Source organism: Pomacea canaliculata, linkage group LG9 (assembly GCF_003073045.1).
Source record: "Pomacea canaliculata isolate SZHN2017 linkage group LG9, ASM307304v1, whole genome shotgun sequence".
NCBI lineage: Eukaryota > Metazoa > Mollusca > Gastropoda > Architaenioglossa > Ampullariidae > Pomacea > Pomacea canaliculata.
In genome coordinates this window covers 21596274-21618054 of record NC_037598.1, presented here as the reverse complement: position 1 = coordinate 21618054, position 21781 = coordinate 21596274, and the positions used below count along the sequence as shown (strand labels likewise).

General features: G+C 41.9%; 1 protein-coding gene across 1 annotated transcript in view; it reads right to left on the bottom strand.

Annotated features, from left to right (window-relative positions):
• LOC112572638 (protein MON2 homolog) overlaps positions 1-21781 on the bottom strand; it is a 284300-nt gene that overhangs the window by 3322 nt on the left and 259197 nt on the right. The window contains exons 21-35 of the mRNA XM_025252405.1: positions 12444-12554; positions 12094-12269; positions 10613-10775; positions 9714-9977; positions 8690-8888; positions 7862-8063; positions 5735-6125; positions 4695-4838; positions 4066-4194; positions 3385-3502; positions 2841-2907; positions 2246-2306; positions 1773-1899; positions 1273-1474; positions 555-636 (exon numbers count right to left, since the gene is read on the bottom strand). Of these exons, the coding sequence (XP_025108190.1) occupies positions 555-636; positions 1273-1474; positions 1773-1899; positions 2246-2306; positions 2841-2907; positions 3385-3502; positions 4066-4194; positions 4695-4838; positions 5735-6125; positions 7862-8063; positions 8690-8888; positions 9714-9977; positions 10613-10775; positions 12094-12269; positions 12444-12554 (2436 nt within the window). The remainder of the gene's footprint in view (positions 1-554; positions 637-1272; positions 1475-1772; positions 1900-2245; positions 2307-2840; positions 2908-3384; positions 3503-4065; positions 4195-4694; positions 4839-5734; positions 6126-7861; positions 8064-8689; positions 8889-9713; positions 9978-10612; positions 10776-12093; positions 12270-12443; positions 12555-21781) is intronic.

Below are 21781 nucleotides of genomic sequence, written 5' to 3'. Positions count from 1 at the left end.
GAAGTTCTGAGAAAAAGGGCAGGAGCCACATGTGAGAATTTGTGTTTAAACGTTGAGCCAGCAACTAATTAAGGCAATATCGTGACAAAGCAGCTAGCACTGTAACCAGGTGCCATGTAAAGAAAAAAAAAACCTACCAAGGAACATGCTCAAGAGAATGCTGATCTGTGTTCTGCAGCTTCTCTCTAAAGGAATTTTAAGAAGTGAGCATTATTTGGCAAAAGAATTTTAATTTTCCTCTCCTCTTATTCCTAAGTTTCGTCTCCATCAGCTAACTGGTCATCACCAGATAGCAGGAAAAAGTCTTTTGGAGGAGAACGTAAACTTGTTCTTGTACTCTACAAGGTAAGAACTCTTGCCCTGGGAAACAATTTACAAAGCATGAAAGAGTTTGGGAACTGCAGTATAAACTGCTGTTTCAGATGAACAATATAACAATCTTGCTCACAGGTGGCATGCACATTTGGAACAGGCAGAAAAAAATATGCTCTAATAAACAAAAGTACCACAAACCTCAACAACAAAACCAAATTGCTCATAATAGTTTGGCTCACCGTTATTAGGGGTGCTTTCTTCAACGACTGCAGCAGAGTGCTGATGGCTTTGAGTACTGATGCAATTTCTGCCAGCCGAGGCCTGCAATGTGAAGAAAAGTTCTAGAACATAAAGCAAGGCGAAGGCTTCTCCTTTCACACACACAGGGTTGAGATCACCTACAGCCATTTGTTGCAAGCACAATGCACAAAAGCATGTACATCCATGCATATCACACAGGTGCACAAGAAGCGTACCACTGTTATATCAATACAATTACATCTTTTGATGTACCTGACAACAGAACCAACTGCTACATTTACTAGGTAAAAAGGTAAAGGCTATCTTGTGACCTTGTCTTTGGACAGTGAGGTGTTAGAACCTACACTTATCCAGGGTTCAACTTTTGTAAGGTCATTGCTTGTTGCCTCTCTCACTACCCTATCTTCCCCAACCCTCTATGGAGTACGGCACCCACTCTACAGCTAAGTCAATTGGGGAAGTATGTCACGTGGGCATTAAATCATCTGTTACTCCCTATCTGCTCCCCAAAATGTTTGCTACAAATATCTGTATGCTTTGCCATAACACTACTTTTTATTTATTACAGATGTTTGAGTTTGCAATGCATACCTTTTTGATCTACCATCATGAAAACTCATTGACACATTTTCTTACAAAGCAAAGGTTTCTCATCATTTACAAGATTCACTCTTCATAAAATATCATGTTTACTACCTGGGCAGCGGACATTTTCCGGAGAGTCTTTCGTCATCAACATATTTCTTGACAACTTCTTGACAGCGCTGAAGAAGGGAGAGAACTGCTATTCTTGTGATGTTTCCCTCTTCACTTTTCTTGCTCACAAAAGAAAACTGCAGGAGAGTTTCAAAGCAAGTCTTTGCAAAATCTTCCCGTAGTTTTCGAATGGATTCTGTATCTGTGGGCAAAACAAAATTGGTTCATGACCATGTGATGCTTACTAATCCTTTGAGACCCATAGAAGATATTTTAGCTGCCTCCAAATTCAAATCGATCAACTTAGAGTGATGAAATTTGTATGTAATCACTCAGTTCGTCACTGACTACATAGTTAAGTCTTGTTTTGAAATATATGAATTAGTTTCGCTGCCAGATTGAAGAGTATCTGGAAATTAAATTTTTTTATTTGTATTTTTTTAAATTAATTTTTTTTAAAAACAGACTGTGTAAGACAAACAGAAGAATAAAAGCCTTACCAACAAATGTGTCTGAAACAGCAGAGTGGATGGACCCTTTGTTGAGGAGATCAATTACACGCACCACAAAATCATTTGGCACAGATGATGCATAAGGCAGAATATCGTCCCTGATCAGGTGTACAATCTGTTAACCAAATTATGTCAATGTGAAATAATGATGTCTCTGCCATTTCACCTCTTATCTATGTTGTTTGGGAAATCTTAATTTAGGCACAAAAACAAATGTGTGGTAGCCTTTAGATAAATGCTATTCTTAATGAAGAATAAAGCTCTTTTTCATTCTCATTTTTCATAAAATAGAACAAAATTAATGCTCAGTGGTAGAATGACTTGAAGAAACCAGCTTTTGGCTGTTGTCATTAACAATATCATTTCCGTAAATATGTAGTTTTTTCCTAATGAATGGAGACCTGTAAAATTTTCCACCTAAACAATTCATGAACAATTTTTCCACAAAAGTTAGAAATTACCTTACAGTCGATACCCTCATCTCGCTGAAAATCTTCCATGGATAAAGTAGGTGGTGAAGGGCTGTTGACCACAATTAATGTGCTTTATAAGTTCACATGCATGTTCCTGTTCATGACAGGCTTGACAAGCATCTTAGATAATGTCAACATGAATATGTCTAGAAGCTTCACCACAGATGCAGAAGCAAAATGCAGATGCATCTTGTAAAATGTACAGATATAATTAATAATAATAGTATTGGTTATAGCACAATATCCCTGTCCTACATGTCATATTCTATGTGGAGAGAACATTACCTGTCTATGCCTGCTGATTTACAAAGAGAGAAGGATAACTGACTCACTGCTTGCTTTCTTTTAAGACCTCTACAAAAATCTATTCTTTGATCGAAGCCATGTCTGTCTGTTGTGTACATTTGCAAAAAGGGAACTCTGAGAGATAGAAATGAATTTCCTTTTCCACAAGTCTTAGGTAAGGCAAATACTGTTAACATAAAATGTGTATTTGCAGTCCATTGTAGTGATTTGGAGTGGGACAGAGTAGACACTATCAAAGTGCCTTCTGCAGCTGATATGAACAAATCACTGTACTTACTGCTTAGTAAATAAGAAGTCCTCAAACAAGCTTGCAAGTTCAGACCACATGCCCTTAAATTCTGATGCTAAACAGCAAAAGGAAAAAATAAACAATACCATGTATTTAAATAAACAAATAAAATATTCATTTAAATCACAGTATGCCAGCACACACTGCAAATACCGATAGTTATAGAAAATATTTTACTGGCACTTAAATTGTTTTATAGAATGAGCACCTTATACAAGTCTCCTAGTACTAGTATTAGATGTCAAAATATGAATTAATATTGTTCTATTTCTTCTGCTACACTCAATTTTACATGCATGCTTTTACTGGCACGGCTGCACACAGGTACATACATGTACGTGCATACACACATGTAGATGCACTCACCCACACAAACATGTACATCCACTCAACTCTTTACCCACCCCAACCCCTCCACCATGTAGATATTCATCTGAAAACATCTGTAAAATAGTTACATCATCTTAGTAATGTGCATTCAATCTCTCAAAAATAAAAAAACAAAAGTCTGACAAGCTTTAAGAGTGGTCACCATGTTTGCGGGCTACAGGCAGTCCACTGCTGAGGATGGCAAACAAGGCGTTAACTGCGTGCAGCCAGGTAGAGGAGGAAGGGCAATCATACTTCAGACCGAGTGGAAGCCGTAGCATCTGCAAAATGATAATGATGAAGGACATCAAAAGTCCAGGGATAACAACCCGACCATGTAAAAAAAAAACTGTTATCGAAACTAAAACCAGAGAATTTGTCACGGATGGCGAAGGAAGAAAACAGAATGTTTGTAGTCAAGTTTGTAGCCATTCAGTGTCTAGAGAGCACATCACTGTCAGCCCCCTCAAAGGCCAGACAGCTGCTGCTTTTCCCATAAATCTTGGACAGAAAATAAGGAACCAACTATAGCACAAAATCAAACATCTTTAATCCATGTGACTACAGAGGTAATTCATAAAATAATCCTAGCATACAGACGTATACACCATTTTTTTTATTACTGTGTACTTCTCTGATTATCCATACTTTGCTTGTGACGGTTTTGCCTACACGCGACAATTATTCACCAAATTGTGGGCAATCATCAGTTCACAATAATGGCATTCACAGATAAAACATACATATAGATAAGAAAACAAGACAATTCTTGTGTTTTCAGTGATGCTGCTATACTGTCATGTGAAAGTGTGGATACTTTCTTTGACTTCAAACGTTCGCTTACCCTGATGATATTCTGCAGGACATGCGCGCCGATTACTGCTTGGTGGTTGGATGCACCACAATACAGGTCCACTATCATCCACAGAACCTTCTCGGAGAACGGCACGAAGTTCATGGTTACCCAGTCAACCTGAACGTCGTTCACAAAGATACAGTTTGTAATAGGGTTACGATAAATATATATGTGTGTTTTGTGATCAGTCAGCCATATCCATCCACCCCATTCCCCCCCTCCAGCAGTAAGAATTAGAAGCAAGATGGTCAGAAAGACACTTATCATCAAAAGGCTAACCAGTGTTGTGACACTGATCCAAAATTAGTACACATCGTTATGAACTCGGACCATATTATAAACAAAATTTCAAATAGTTTCTGTAGATGATGCAGAGACCATAAATGCCTAAACGGCTATATGTTGCATTATTATACCTTGTACACAGGCAATCAGCGTTTTATTTATGACTAAGTATATAATCTTTTACTTTTCATGAGACAAAGCATGGGCATGGGGGGGGATTGTATCCCTAAATCACTTTTGCTTTTACAAATAATACTATAATAAAAATCAAGAAAAGCACAACAAACTTCATGTCTAATAGAGTTCAAACAAAGGAAGGCAAAGCATTTTACCTGTGGCCCCCGAATGGAACCAAAAGCTTTTGCCTGAATTGTTCCATAGCTGGGAGCTTGCACTCCGAATGTCACGCAGGTTAGCAATTGGTCAAACAAAGCGGGATACATGGCCTGCAGGGAAGGTGGCCCTCCATGTACAGCCTGGAACAGTTTTACAAACATACCAACTCCTTATTAGTCCGTCTTCTTCCTCCCCTCTCTCATCTCTCTTTTTATTTCCACCCCTGCCCAATCATTCGTTGTTTAAAGAAAGAAGTCTCCAAGAGCCATCATTTCTGTGTCGGACCTCAGCCTATGATGCCACTCCACCTCGATTTAATTAAAACTTTCGTCCAAAGAACAAAACTGTCCAATCATATAACAAAATCTATGTTACATCTATTGATAAGTTGATGCATTTGGGTGCATTTAAGGCATTTTATCAGTGGTCAGTCACTGCAAACAGATACATATTTTATATGCAGCAAACATTTTATTTGGTATTATGAAAGTGATTCATACAAGGGAGACAACTGCTATGTCGAACCCTCCCTGAGCAACAAATTGCTTCCCTTGGCCCATTCATTCCCTCGTATTGAGACACGCTACAGCTTACAGCACGCAGATGAAATATGAAACGGGATACCACAGTGGATCACACAGGACAGTTTAAAACAGGATGTGTGTATTTTAAAACTTCGATTCTGAACCTGTGCAGAGATACCGTGCAGCTTTTCACTCTATAGTTCCCGTAAATCAAAGACAACATAGAAAAAAAATTCTAAATGGTTTCTAAAGTGTCTGCGTAAATTCGTCTGAACTGGTCCCCGCTGCAGTGAACAGTACATGAACGACTTCCAGAAATGTGTCTTGGCGTGGTGTCGAAAAATTTCTCCTTTGTGACTGGCGTAATGTGTCTTTCATAAACAAATGATGCTGGCGGACGATAAGCAGAAAGACATCTTTATTCTTTAAACATCTTTGGGCACAAAATAATTCCTACAAACCTTATAATTAAAAGAAAAAAAAACTGCAAAGCGAAAGAAAAGGACTTCCACCTTGACTAAGCAGTCCATGGCCTGCAAGGACGCGTCCTGCAGCGGGGTGATGGTTACATCCGGGTACGACGGGATGATGAAAGGCGAGGCGTCGCCATGCACGGGTACGGAGAGAGCCGCGTGCAGCACGCGCGAGAACTGCTGCAGGTCGGTGGCAGCGAAGCGACCCTTGGTGTGCTGGAACAGCGGCGGAAACGTCAGCAGCAGAGCTGTGAGGAAGCTTTGGGAGGGAACGTAAACCTTGCCACTCCCTCGCGCCTCGGGCTTCTCCGGCGGGATGGTGGCGTTGGTACCGATGTTGACCCAAACCTTCCACGCCGCAGTCCACAGCGAAATGTCCGCTAGGTCTGGGGCAGCATCTAGGATGGGCGTGGTTCCTGCCTCGCCGGACCTGTTTTGTGGGAAGAGGGGAAAACGTTTCACTGACAGTGTTGTTCTGACATAAAACATGAATGAATAAAATAAAAAAATAAATAAATGAAAAAAATGACAGGTGCAAAGTGTTTGGTACCTCAGTCTACTGCCAGACAGCAAACTATTCCCTTAAAATGAAAACATTAACGTTGTTTATAGGCGCATCAGCGTCTGTTCCTGTTGAGGCGACTAAGGAGTTTCGGGGTCAAGCGGCCCTGTCGTTGAGTAGACTGATCGAGAACATTTTAACATTCAATCTATGAGGTTTGGCGTTCTCTCTAGGATAAAGCTTGTTTTATGAGGGTGGTCAAGACTTCTAACAAGATCATTGGCTTTCCGCAAAGACTATTCGGTGATCTATACAGCAGGGCCTTGAGGTTAAAAGCTGTCAGCATCATCACAGACCACCTTTCATCTCCTACATCACCATTTCTAAATGCTACCCTCTGTCTGCAGATGGAAGCAAGTGGTCGTCGAAAGAGTGCTTTTGCCAAGTCCTTATCAACTGTGAAAGCACTGCTCAATAGGACTAGCGAATGAATCATGGTGTGTCTGTAACACTTGTCGCTAGGTAGGTGCGAGGGTCGAGGGTCGGGGGTCGGGGGTGGGTTTGAGTGCGACAGTGTGAGTGTGTGAGGGTGAGTGTATATATTGCTTAGCTTACTTCTTATGAGAACATCCAGCAAAAGTAAGAGCGAGAGAGAGACTTGATTTTAAACTGGTTCAGGTGTTGCGCTACCTTTGACTTGACTTGCTCACATCCCAAACAGAGGTCCTGACTAACCTTCTGCAAACGCTGCTTTCTCAGCTGGATCTCTGACTGTTTAAAAAGGGACGCTGCACTTGATTAATATCACTTTGGGAGGGAGAGCTGATTTCGTAATTTTGCCAACAACGCGCTTTGTTCTCTCCCTTCTGAGTTTTTGTGCAATTTTCTCAAGTTTGCACTCGTCGGAGAAACAATATTCAAGTTGCAAATGTTGCAAACACACCGACCTTCCTGAAAGATAAACTGAAGTGTCACCTCCAACACAACCATATCGAATTCCAGTTCTCGTCAAAAATTGTTTTTGTTTTTAATCCTTCGCTAGTTTGATCGTCTCTGCTGACACAGCAGCACTGGCAAACAAAAATGTTCGATCTTCAACAGAAGAAAAAGGAAATCCAAGTCCATGACAGCGCATCCACCTACAGCCGACAGTTAGACGCAGACGACAATCTCTCTTCCAGTCTCGGGCTGACGTCACTAATCCTTCGCAATGTATCTTTTACGTAACTGAATCCAACAACGTCACCATAACTTTTGCGTCACAGATATGTTCCAGTCCTAAGGTTTCGATCAAGGCCGATAATTGCCTCCCCTCCCCTTCAATGCTTCACACACACACACACAAATTCACATTCACTCACAATAAAATATACATTCACACACACACACTAAAATATACATTCACTCACACTAAAATATACATTCACACACAGCAAAAATATACATTCACACACACACACACACACTAAAATATACATTCACACACATATTTGCGGCACTGGATCAACGACACGGGCCGTAACTGTCCGCCATTATCTACGGCCTCTCCAGACCTTTCGTGGGAGGGGAAAATTGCATTCTGACTTTATTTGTTTAATATTTAGTGCTGACTTTATTTTTAAAATTAAAATCACACCTTATCAAAGAACAATCATCATAGTTACCTCTGAATTTCCTCTGCTGATGGAGGCTGCAGCAGAGTTTGTGGCAGGTCCAGGTCGTCATTAATTCTGTCCTTGGCATCTCGGCCAATCTGTAAGATCTCTTGAAAACTCTTCAGTGCTGCCAACGAGACCTCGGCATTTGGACAGAGCGCGGAGGTTTCAATGTACTCCAGCAGCAAGGACCAGGCTCTGGGAAAATCACCTGTGGAGATAAAGTCAGTACTTAATTAATTGCCTCCAACTTCAACCTGTTTGCTTTCCTCTCAAAACAGTTTACAATGCTGAGTTTTTCACGCAGGAATTTTTTTGTTTTTGTTTGTCCCCCTCCCTTCCAAAAAAAGGACAGCAAAACAGATTTGACAAACACACATCTGTCTCCACGAAGGACAAAAGATAAAAAATTCAGAGAATTAGCATTTTCTCTTCGTAGTTTTCTTTCACTACATTTGAATTATGTGCTGAAATGTGTAAAGATGGAACTTGCGAGTTTTGCCTAAAGTCATTTCTTGATCTGTTCAATTTATGAGCGCGTGTCTGTGTGTTAGTTACGCGTTTCCCTCCAAACTGCTAATTGCGAAACTCTTTTTTATGAAAAGCTTTTTTTTTCTGGAGCTCTGACTACTCCTACGCAAGTAAAGGCACATTTATTCACCCCACATTTTAATCCTCGGCATAATTATTGAGGACAAATTCTTTGATAGCAGCATCAGCCATATTCAGACTCATTAAATTTTGGATTACGATTTTTGTTTTTTTTTTCTGGGTCCCTGCCATATCTTGCAGGCTTATCTGGAAATGCAAGAGAAGGTAAGCACGCGGCACACTGACCCAGCTGCTGCAGTACCCTGCGCTTGGCGTTGAACGTGCGAGCCACTCCTGCAAGGGACAGCACTCTCGTCTCCGCCCATTGCTTCTCCGCGGTGTCTCTGGAGTGGTGGATGAGGATGTTGCCTGTCGCCAGCTCGTCTCTTGTTGTGGAAGCGCTACTCGACAGCTTCTTCACATTCTCCAGAAGTGGGAACAGGACCTTTCACAGGACACAGAAAAAATAGTGTCTCGCTTGGTGCCTTATCTGTCCTTCAAGTTCCTTAAAAAATCCGCAAACAAACAAACAAACAAACAAACAAACAAACAAAAAAACAAAACAAACAAAAAAAAAAAAAAATTAAAGAAAACTCACAAACTCAACCAAAGACAAAAAAAAAAAAAAAAAAATCCTAAACAAAATCCAAAGCAATATCAAGCAAAACAACAAAACCCAGCAAAAACAAAAACAAACAAAAAAGACTCCAAACCTCCAATGAGATTTGCAAAAATAAGTGTTGACATGTAGACCTGAAAAAACCACTTTAAGCGATAGACTTGGCTGACGAAGTAAAGAGTCCGTTTCATAGTGTCTGTTGTGTGATGTGTTTGTCATGCTGACTTGCTGTTTGGAAACTCAGCACAATGTCAAATGAGTTAGTGTGTTTTCTCCTCACAGTAGTGTTTGCGTTAGTCTAAACGTTGTATCTCGGGAAGCGTTTGAAAGAACACGGATATATATATACACTCACACCCGCCAAAATCCCTTGAATATACGCGCGGGTACATCCTGCCTAACCAAGAGGACTGTGTGTATCTTTGGTGTTTTTCTAAATGACCATAATTATCTTCAAAAAACAGGCATGCTCCAAGGTGTTCTGCTCAACAGGTATAATTCAACTTAAAAATAAGTGTATCATGTATTCCACGAGTCTCCTAACCTTCCAAGACAAGAATGCTTCGGGTGCTCTGCTAGGAGGCATTAAAGTCCTCTCCATGAACATGGCTCATCGAGTGTTTATTTTTAAATGTAAAAATGTGTGCTCACCTGCCAAAGAACCGTGTGCCAGGTGTTCTGGTGGAGAAGGCCCCCATGGGCTGAGATGGTGGAGAACAGGGTCTGTCCTGCGCTCTTCCTGACGGCGGGCCGCGAGTCTACACACAGCTCCCCCAGGTGGCGGAACAGGCAGAGCCACAGTTCGTCAAACGGCGACAACTCTTCGCTGCCTCTGGAACCTGCCTTCCAAGTCTTCGACTCCAGGTCTTGCTTAATGCGCTGTCTATTTTGGAAAAAGTTGTCCGAGATGTTCCACTGCACAAAAAGTAAACAAAAAGGTTCTTTCTTCTACAAACCAATGACATAGTTTAGCAGTATTCTGTAGAAATCAGAAGTCACACCTTACTGTCGACGGAGACTAAATTACTCACATTTCATTAACACATTTACAAACTTTAAAAAAAAGCAGTCTGTTACAGGGGAAAATAATTTTAACAAAACACGCAAGTCAAAATTAAACAGAAATGACCTTTACGAACGCCTCTACTACGCAACTATTTTAGCAAGGAGGAGAGATATTCTGTTAGGAAAAATAAGAAAGAAAGGCCAAAAATGTTAGAAAGCATAAGTATCATCACTCAGACAGAAGAAGGTGGACACATGATACTGGGAGATATGATAGTTTGAGAGGCGCAGACGGAGGAAGTTGTGTTACATCAACAAGGGAGTGACGATTTTACCAGACTGACTTTGGTAAGACTACTCCTGTAGATGGAGGCTGTTTTTTTGTTTTCAAACAAGATGGAATAACAGTCGAGAAGGATAATGATGTTGTCGTGGAAGTAGTGCCACGAGTGAATAAAGTTCACATTATGACGACGGGTTTTAGACTTTGCGAAGATGGCTGACGGTTGAGAGGTCGTGGGTTAGCGAGGGGGATACATACTTACCAACAGACCAATGGCCGTGAGACTGACGTTGAGGTCCTGCGTCTGAAGACCAAAGCGTGCGGCTACCTCCACTACGACCTCCAGGTGGGCGCTGCCAACCGCCGGCAGGTAGTCCGTCACAACCAGCTGCAGGCACTGGAAGGCTATCTGCACCAGCTTCTCACTGCATGCAAGCGCGTGCACGCACGAACACACACACACACACACACACACTATTAGATATACAAAATCCAGATGTCTGTCATACACCAGAATAAAAAGAATCACACTCTGATTTAAACAGATTCTAGTCTCAGAGTCTAATAAATTTTTAAAAAACCCCAACAAACAAGCTATCGGGGATTAGACATTTTATTGAACCAAAGCTTCGAAAAAAAGAAAGAATTCTTTTATTATCCACTCGACAGCTTGACATTTCTTATAATACAGAGACAAAAAGTACCAAATAAATAAAGACATTAATATTCACATACAAACAACCAGTGATGCACATATGCAAACACTCTTCAAACTAAAAAAAAAGGGTTTAAATCTTTCTGCGTTTTATATCTTCTTCTGCTGTCTTTAAATGTCTTTCAGCTCCTACTTGTTTCCTTTTTTCTGTCTAAAAAGAGTCTGATCTGGCAAAGTAGCAAGTCCTCTCAAGTCGTCGATGAGCTCATCTTTTCTTAAAATGTTGATAAAAAAAAAAAAAAAAAATTTGAAACCCAGCCAGGGGCACTAGCTGTCTGTGTGGAGTTCTCATGCTCTCCCCTTGTCTGCGTGGGTTTCCTCCGGGTTACTCCAATTTCCTCCCACGTTCATTGGTCTTTATTTAGAAGTTTGGTGATGTTTTTGTGACCAGGAATATACGGCAGAAACATAAGTCTTGTCTCAATGTATATTAGTCAGTCTAAGTGCCAGGGTTTCCTTGTATGGCGTAAAGTTAGTTTGCAAGGACCTCTGACGCCTTTACTGTAATAATTCGCCCACGCACTCAGTCCTTTGTCTCTGGTTTCCAGGGCAACAAAGAAGGACAAATCTTTTACCTTATTGATGATATACTGCACTTCGTAATTATCGCCATCGTCGGCTTTGCTTCAAAGAAATAGTTAGGTTTCCTACATGCAGACTGGTTGTACTTTAGACCGGAGAAGCTCGCTGGGGGCAGAATTCATGTCTAGCCTGTTGTTAGGCTTGAAAGCCTCTGTAATTTTGTACTTTGTCGTTACTAGCTGAAATCACTGCTTGTACGACGAGCAGATCTTCGGGTGGAATGGGGTGGTGGTAGGCACTGAGTCTGTACGCAAGGTAGAGATTATCGGCTTGACCAACTTGTAAATGAGATACAGAATCGACATGAATTGGAACCCTGGAAACAACTCTTCCCACGATTATTGCAAAGCACTGGAAAAAACCCTGGTAGTGAGCGAATACCACCTGTATGTATATATAGAAAGATAGGATGAGAAATAGAGTGATAAAGGGAGAGCAAGACATACTTGTGATCTCTGTGCAAAGCCCCGATGATTCCCAAGATGAGAGGCCACCCCTGCTGCAGTGTGTCGCCGCAGCTGTGCAGTATCTGCATGACGCAGTCCAGCTGCCGCTGTCGGATGTCGGACTGAGGGATGCCCGACAGCTCCTGCAGCGGTGCCAGGACACTAGCCTGCAGCTTCTGAAAGGTGAAGCACGTTGCTACATGCTGAGGTTTACAAACACACTAGAACAGTAATATGTTTCTATCTACGACACAACTACTAACATCATCAGTAACTAACAATTACTAACAACCAATCAATTACTATTCACTGCAAATATTCACAACAGTATTCACAAATATAACTCCTACCTCGTTCTGGTGTAGCGGGGGGTCAAACTTGTAGTTGAGGACGGCCTTCACAAGGGAGGTGATCGCTTCTGCCCCCCAGCTCCGCATCCCGCTGTGAGGATGTTGACATACCTGCACACAAAGGATAGAAGCAACTATAATGTACAAGAAATCTACAAATTAATCAGCTGCAACAACTTTGTAGAAGTTAAAATAAATAATCGTATTGTAAGCTCTCTTATAATGAGTCTGGCATAAAAATATTAGACAAATGTCACGAACTTAATCACTTATTTCTGATGGTCGTCTGCCATCGTTTGCAGGCACTAAGCAACCTGATAACCCTGGCTTGAGACAAGAGCTCTTTTTCTGATTCTGCCGAAAGACACCAATTTAGTTCGAGAGTGCTTCATCACCGCATGATCGCAGATTCCTCCGTCCTGCCGCAGTATTCTACGTCCTCCGCCTCAAGAAGCAATTCCACTTCTTACGATTTTTTTTCCGGCCGGGCTGAGCCTTCTGAAAAAATGTTTCCCCTTACCCCCAAATGAGACGGCAATGAAGATCCTTTCTTGAGACTTTATCGAGCGAATTCACACTTCATAGACCCCTACGTACTTACACGACTTTGTCTACATTGAAGGAGAGAGAAAAAAAAAGACAATAACTCTCTTGAAGATATACTCTCAGACGGTCCCAAAGTCGGCACAAGTAGTCCATCGGTTTTATTTGCTCAGACCGTCTGACACTTGTAAACTAATCTACGTGTTGCAGTGTTTGATATGTCAACGATGATAGTACCTCTTGATCGTCGGTTTCGTCAAACATTTATGATCAGATCACGATTTTACCATACACAGATATAGAAAAAATAGGGAAAAAATATAAATATTCAACTGTCACACTTATTTCAATTTTGCATATGTACTTTGCACTAGTTATTATTATAAAATAAACTCAAAGCAAGACCACTGTTATTACCATTATTTCTCTCGTCATATGAAAATTACAAAGTTTTTATTTTATTGATCAGAACAAGAGTGCACTCCAAGAACTGTAGTATTGAAATTCATTTCAAAGAAATGAAAAGTTGACACAATGGCTAAACCGACTGACCAGCATTGAAAGGCATACATCAAGTTCCACTATCACCTTAGACTTCATTGCTGAGCACTAAATAAAAGTTTGGAGGTGTAAAGAAGTCAAAAGAACTGTCGAAAACTTGTCTGTGACCCTTTTACGGATTGTTGATCCCTCACACCCGGAAGATTTGAATGTACAAAATAACTTTACGGACAACTTGGAAAAGTCTATGTAGTTATATGTATGGACAAACAAGGAAAGCAGACGACAGGACAGAGTGAAGCGCAAGGTTCCAGTCAAGAGGCTGACAGTGGGTTTTGTCTAAAGGGACACAACCGTAAGGACAACGATAAAGAGCAGATAACTCGCTGCGGGTTTCAAAACTGACATTTCCAGACATAAAGCCTCCTGCCGAGCTTTAAGGACGACAAGAGCAGAGGAGGATGGCCACTCGACATTTGACGTTCAGGGCTGTGGCAGCGAGCTACACCGGCGTCAGCATCCCCCCCAAAGCCCCGGCGGTACAAAATGGAATCACTTGCATGACATTTACAGACCGCGCACTGCCTTGACGGTTCAGAGATGCCCAAGTATGGATCCGGAGAAAAGTTGAACAATTCCCGTAGCACCCACTTCTTCTTCTTTCTTTACAGGCCTGTCATAACGCATGTTCTCGTGGAAATGTGAAATGTCATCAAAACAAGTCGCTGAGAGAAAGAAAAAAAGTTTTCGTTTGGTAGAACAGATATATGACTCGAGCTTTTCTAGAACTCTTCTTCTGAAACCTGAAAAAGCAGGAGAGTCAGCGCAGCAATAAATGGAGACAAGTCTATTACTGGCTGGGTGGCAGCTAATATAGTGATCTAACTTAGCAACGCACCCGGCGAGGAGCAGATGCTTGCCGTGCAAAAGACAATTACGCAATGTGCACATCAAGGACGCCATCAAGTATGGAGAGCGCCCTCTGGCGGACGTAATGAACTCGGTCACAATCCTCGGGTGCAGGTGGAGGTAAGTGCAGCGACGACGTATGTCTTCCACAATCGCACAGCCAAGCATTTCGCAGTCACCCGTATGTACCCGTATCAACAAATATTCAATGTCAATTCTTCTACACCCGCTCTGTAACCGTTTCAACGTTTAAAAAAATTGGTATCACGGGGTAGGGTTTAGTAATAGAGGGCTACCCCGAAGAAAGAGTTTTGAGAAGGAAATACAAGGACGACAGGAGGAGTGGAGGAATAAGCATGTATCGTGATCAGGCCATATCTGTCTTCAGCAAGTAGCTAGTTAGCAAAGTCACGGTGCTCTGGCTTAGCTCCAGACTTATTAGTGCTGTCATACTGCCTTTCTATTATCCAACATATGGACAAGATCACAGCCTTTTTTCCTCCATTGATCAGGACAAAAGTATGGCCAAAGCCAGCTATTCTCTGACCCTGGATAAATAGAAAGTCCGCAGCAATTTCCTCATCAAAGTGAAAGGGAACTTAAACACAATCAGGAGCGCAGCACTTAGCTTGCCTTCCATCAACCCAATGAACATCTCTCTCTCCTTCCTTCTCTCTCTCTGGGTGCGCGCGCATGTTTGTGTGATCTTGCGAGTGTATAAATGCGTGGGTGATAAAAAGAAGATAAAAATCCTCTGGTCTACATTTTTGTGTGACAGCCCTTAACTCTTTCCTTCCTCAAACCCATCTGTTGGTCCTGCGATACAACTTTCCCGCTGCTCTTCTCTGTCGAAAAATCTCAGACCCTGTTAAGTACACCACAAAGTCTTGAATGCTATTAAATACGATTGTCCATTAAAATAATATAGTTCACAACCATTGAAACAAATTATTTTATTTGGAGTACCAGGACACTGGCAGAGGGATGCACTGCAAGAACTTTAAACAACCAATCGCATGAATGCATCTACAGAAGGTCGAGTATAGAAACTTATTTCTCCCTGAATCCCGCTTTTCACCCTGACATTCACGTTTCCTCAAAATTCGTGATATATTGTTCAGTCAGTTCTCGTTCAGATGCTTTTCAGTACTTTGGCAGCTCATATCCTTATGTACATTCACGACTCCGTGTTCAGGAGAGTTCTCTGACGGCCAGGAAAATTATAAACTACAAGCCTGATGGTCGACTTTACAGAGGTTGGTTGGCTTTCCTCCTTGTTTGCAAGTCACGTGTGCTTCAAAACATCAATCACTGGAAATCTTGATTTTTAAAAAAGGTGTCCTTGGCGATAATAATGACTTGGAGAAGGTAAATAAAAATTAGATGCCACAACAACAACAACAACAACATCCAACCTTCCGATGCATTTTAGGTAACATGAACCTCAAGTTCTAGGCAGCAGGTGCACAAACACGTGAGTCACATCCAGATGTGTGTGTGCGCGTGAGTGTTAGTGAAAAAGAGTGTGTAGATATGTGTGTGTGTGTAGATATGTGTGTGTGTGAATGAGGAATTTAGGGAACTGATTGATTTAGAGGTAGACAGGCCTGTCTCTTTCAGATATTGGGAGGATTTTCAAAATTGAATTTGTACCTCATCCATTCATGTGTGTGTTGTTTGTGTGCACACGCGGAAGAATGAGCGAGTAGGTGTCAGAAAGAAATAGGATATACATACACAGATGGATGGATAAACTGATAGACTTGTACATAAACAGAAAACGTCGACTGGTAGCAACTTACTCAAGTGTTTGCTACATGAAAGCTAGAGCTTCAAAACACTGTCGGCAAACCTCCTACAATTACCGGTCTACGACAACAAGGTCACATGACCAGCTGAGTATATTTCCAGTCGTAACTCAAGCTCCAGCAAAGCACAAAGACATCTTGACAGAACACCTACAGCAACAGTTATGGCGAAACTCAAGATGTTATAGCGACGGGCTTGCGATTACCACTCCAGAACATTCCGCAATTAGTGTCAATCGAACACGAGTCCCCAGGTGTGAAACTTCACACAATTGACTTAACTCCGCAACGTGTTATTTACCCCCACGTGCAAGCAATTTACCACCAGGGTGGTTGTGAGAAGAGAAGGGGATGATGTAGCATTTGAATGTCTTCCAGGTGGGGAACTAAAAACAGTCGAGGTCCCAGACGGAGTTTCGGTCCAGGACGCTGCGGAATTAACCGTTAAACGAACAGAGCAAAAGATTGTTGGAAGCCACCCCGGGTAGAGAAATGTTAAAGCGCAGGGAGCAAGTCAACAGAAATATCAGGCAAATAAACTGTCGCAGGCCGGGGCAAGTGCAATTCAGTTGCAAGAGTGTTCCTCTCCTGTGCCGCGGGTGCTTAGTGTCAACAGCGTTGCACAAGAGATCAATCATGTCAGCCCCGGGGAACTTCCAGGTCAGCGCGCATGTCAACTGAAGTACATCCGGCCTGCGACATGGTCCTGCAGAGTCGCGCGCACGCGCACACATACACACAGTCTTTTTCACACACACAAGAGGTTTGGTGAAGCAGCAATGCTAACTGTTGAAAAATGCTAAAAAAATGTGCTAACTGTACAGTAATAGGTGTAGCAGCTAAGAGGAAGAAAGTTGTTGAAGGTTCTGTATTCTAATCCACCCTGGGAATACAATTAAAAATAACGGTACAATATTCAAATTAACTTAGTCTCTTTCTCTCTCTCGCACTTTTCCTCTTTAGCCTTGCAATATAGTATATCTCTCCAAATGTCTTCAACTACCAGCATCAATCACTATCATTGCAGCTTTATACCTTCTGTGATCATAACCAAGTCTCCTTTCATCTCTTTCTCCATCTACTTTTATTCCTGAACAAGTTTTCATCTGCCACCGTCATCTGCTCGTCCTGCTATTTATCAGTGTAATATATCCCATTCCTCTCTCTCTCGTTCACTCTCGATCACACACACGCGCGCACACACACATGGCATTACATTTCTGTTATAACTTCTGCCGCCATCAGGGTTAGGACAATGAATGAAAGGCCCACACAGATAAACACACCCACGACAATGGCTTCTGTGGGAAACACTTCTCACCAGACAGACAGACATAATGACAATGACGGTTGGGTGTGCGGATTGCAGACTACTTTTTATACACATGACTGACATCTGATGCCGCCAAGTTAACGGTCACAACTCTATTACTACAACAACAGTATCCTACAACACTTTGCCGGCACTTCAAGTTCTACTCCTCATTCACTTCTTTCTAGTCTGCTTCTAAATGCTGCCCCGTCGTCCCCCTACCCCATCCCCCAACCCTGGAGATCGGTCGTCCAGAAAAATAATGGGATGATCCTCACTCCTTCCAATGTAATGAAATAATCCAATTTTCTAGAGGCAGCCAAGGGGTTGGTGTGTGTGTGGAGGGGGAGGGGATGTCCTGCAATCAGGCCTTTTACTGGTCAACGGGAACAAATCCTTAGAACCTTTTTCTGTGTGTATTTGTGGGCCCCCTTTGACTCGGCGTTAATAAAATTAAAGTTGTTTCTCTGACATTGCAAGTTAGTCACGACAGCTTAGAGAAACGAACGCAGAGCCTCAGAGAGATATTGTGAGGACAGCGGCGCTTGGCTTCGTCTGATTATTCGTCTCCGACAAAAGTCTGATTATCTGTCTCAGCTAGCTTTGGACTCGATAATACAGAATGTTCGATCCCTACTCGCACTGAATGTGTGCGGGTTGTGGGACAACCCAAGAGGCATTGACGGAGACAAAAAACATTAAGTGGAGTTCTGCGTCTGCTCTTTGTGACACCAGGTGGGCTCTTCCTTCCCTCAGCAGTTAAACAATTCTCTTGCTTCGTTCACAAAGCAAACACAAACAAATCAAGCAAACAACAAAACATAAAAACAGAATAAATGAAATTACGCCAGAGAGGAAAAGGGAAAGAAAATGAAAAACAGAAGCAAAAGCATGATTGCAAAGCAGTGACTCACTTTCTCTTTTAAAAAAATAAATTACATCTTTGTTGTTGTTGATTAGCTTTTATGTAATAAACACAGGAATAATATTCGCCATATCAAGCGTAAGCATTAAAAATAACAACATTTTTGTTGATTGTTAGAATATATGTCAAGGGAGTAAGAACACCTGGGAAGAACACAGACTCAACTGTACACCGACTGTCACAATCAATGACTCGGGAAGTGAATGTTACAGGTCAAAGATACAAACAGAACCTCTATAGCTGATGTATGTCTGCGTGTATTATTTAAGATTTAAGGAGAAGAAAAGAAATCCCCCCCCCAAAAAAAAACAACAAACAAAAAAACAAAACAAAACAAAAAACAACAAACAAAAAAAAAGCAACACACAAACAAAACAAAAAAACCCAACACGAACGCAACCAAACACACAAACAAAACAAAAAAAACCAAACAAACAAACCCACACGAACGCAAACCAAACACAATAACAAACACACAAACAAAAACACCACCAAACAAACAGACCAACTGTTACAAAATTACAAACTGCCAATGGCGGTCGTGGTAAGGAGGACTTTCTTGTCTAACAGGACCTAAACGCCGCAGGACACTGGGTTGTGAAGATAATCTTTCCGACTCCCACAGTTCCACAGTCAACACTCACGAGCTCAGTGGCCCCCAGGAACACCACCAACACCCTGCCCCACCATCTCCCTGCCCTGCACTGCCCCCGCCACAATGTAGTCTGCTCGCGCGTCCTCCCAGCAGCCAAGTAATTATAAACAAACCAAGTTGCAGCCAAAACAGTTTGGTTTGTTAGAAAGTGTGGCGACTAGACAGCCACACACCCAGCACCCATCTTTTTTAGGGGTGGGGAGGAGGATTCTTGCTTTTGTGAGCGAGGAGACACCCTTGGATGTTGTCCATCATTGAGCAACGGTCTGGTGCCAGAGGGCAGACTGCGAGAGGTGACTGTGGAACCTGTCTTCAACGATACGACAAGCAGAATGTCCTCGATGTGGTGTTTGATCCTCCTTTGAGCCTGTGAGAATCGTGATCCCGCCATTATTGTTTTGAGCCCAGGCCGGGTGGCGTCGAGGACTGGAAGTCTCAGATTCAGATGGATTAATAAAGAACACGAAGATAAAGAACAGGAAGGGCTTTCTGTTGGACATGTATCTCGCTGACAACAGATTCGCCTTGGATTCAGCACTGAAGCTCGAAGAACGCAAACAGTCGAACTAATCAGTTATGATGTCCCCAGCCAGTTTATTTCCCAGATGTCAAAGGTCGCAGGTCATCAAACCTTGCAGAAGTAATACCAGAGAGCTTCCTCGACAGTTTTATGGGACTCGGTGTTATCTCCTAAAGTCAGCATACTCGGAAAACTCCAAGTATCTAGAATCTATCTATACAAATAAATAATAGTTTTTTTTTATAAAGTAATATAAAGATAAGAATTGAATTTGTTGTAGGCTCGTTGGTACAGAAGACTTTGGTGCAATCTGTTGTATGAGGAGACATACTATTAAGCGCCATAGGTGCAAGTCTATCAGCTGGACCAGAAATTGCGAAAGACAAAACTATTACAGACACCTGGTCTTTGTATTACATTTGACATCATCAACAAACTGGCAATCGCAGCACCCAATAAGTTCGTGTACAACAATGTGGTTCATTACAATATTGATAATTTTAAGATTGAAAACAACTAAACAAAAATACAAAAATTACAGAGATTAAACGAATAAACAAAAAACATGGTCATAGACGGTCTGTCAACCTTTAGAGACCACATCGCAAATCACAAACACCAAACTCGACAGTTTGTAAGCCGTTAGTCGTTGCTAGGAGCACAAAACACACCATGCCCTGCGAGACCGACCTTTACGTGTTATCACAGACAGGTGTGCGAGACCACTCGGGTATTAAAAGAAACGCCAGCGCCCCGAAAAGTCATCTGCCAAACCTCTCCCTTTTCAGCAGCAAAAATCTCCTGCCGGCTCTCCTTTTTTCCCTGAGATCAGTCCCAGAAATTAGTTTCTTCCTCTCTGAACGCGGGCAGACGTGCTCCACCACAAAAGCCCGTCAGGACCGGAGCAAAGGGAGGTAAGCGCCGGCTTCGTGTGACCGGCTAGGAAGCACCGGCGACTTTCAAAATGGGTGGATGGTGGGGTGCTGGGGAGGGGGAGGAGGATGGTAGGTGGGTTGGAAGGTGGTGGTGTGGGGCAGCGGTCTGTCGACGTGACTATGCCGCCGCCAGCCAAAGGGTCTTATCGTTTTCTGTGTGTCCTTTCCGTTTCGATTCGAAATGTTTTCCTCATTTTCTCCACCACTCTTTCCAAAATTTTCTGCCTGGTCACAAAGTAATCGCAGCTAACGCAACCTCAACCACCAACCCCATCTCCATCCCCATCAGCCAACCGTATTTTTTTTTTTTTTTTTTTTTTGCATGCTTAGAAACGTAGACGTCACAATGGTCAGACCTTCCACGTCTTTAGTCCAGAAGAAAGCCTGTCTGATAGGGGGCGCTCTTGGTGTCGTAGATTCCCCGACTTCAGCGACAGCTCCCTGACAAACTAAATCCTTCATTCTCACGTTGTGTATGATGTTTTCTTGTTCGCTACTCGGATTATAAACGAAAACTTGAAAGAAAAATCCATTTTGAGTTTGCCAGGGACTGAGGAATAATCATAAATAACTACAAGGCACCGCAAAAATACACTTATCTATTACATACGTGTATGGAAGTTCAGATCTTTGACCCCGATAATGGTGTAGTTGGATTATATTTTCACTTAAATATTCTCGTTATCGAAGACGACGAAGATAAATGCAATATTCAAAGTACTTTCAGACCTTCAGAGTTAGCATTCGTAGTGCCAAAGCTTCAATAAAGCTAAAGAAGAAAGTAGAAAAAAGGAAGTACTGTCTGTTTCACTCTTTTGTAATTCCTTGTTCCACTACATTAATACGCTCAAATATGAAAAACACAAAATGAAAAACCCATGATGTTCACAAATAATATTTCATGTAAATAACAGTTCCGCAGGGAAAATACAACACCCCAACAAAACAAGAACAAAAGAAGATGAAAACTATGCTAGAAGACTTTCCGAAATATTAATGACAGAAAGAAAATAAATTACGCATTCCAAACAAAGATTGAAAGAGACTTTTGAAAACTGATGACATGATCCCTAGAAACCTCTCATGTCTTCTTAACCATAAACAATGTCTCGTTTTCGTGTGCTGGAATATTTTTCAATTTGATTGTAGTCAAGAGCTCACAACTAAAGTTTTCCTTTTTCTCCAGTGGCATTTGAATACGTTTATCACAGGAAGTTTTAAGTCAGATGC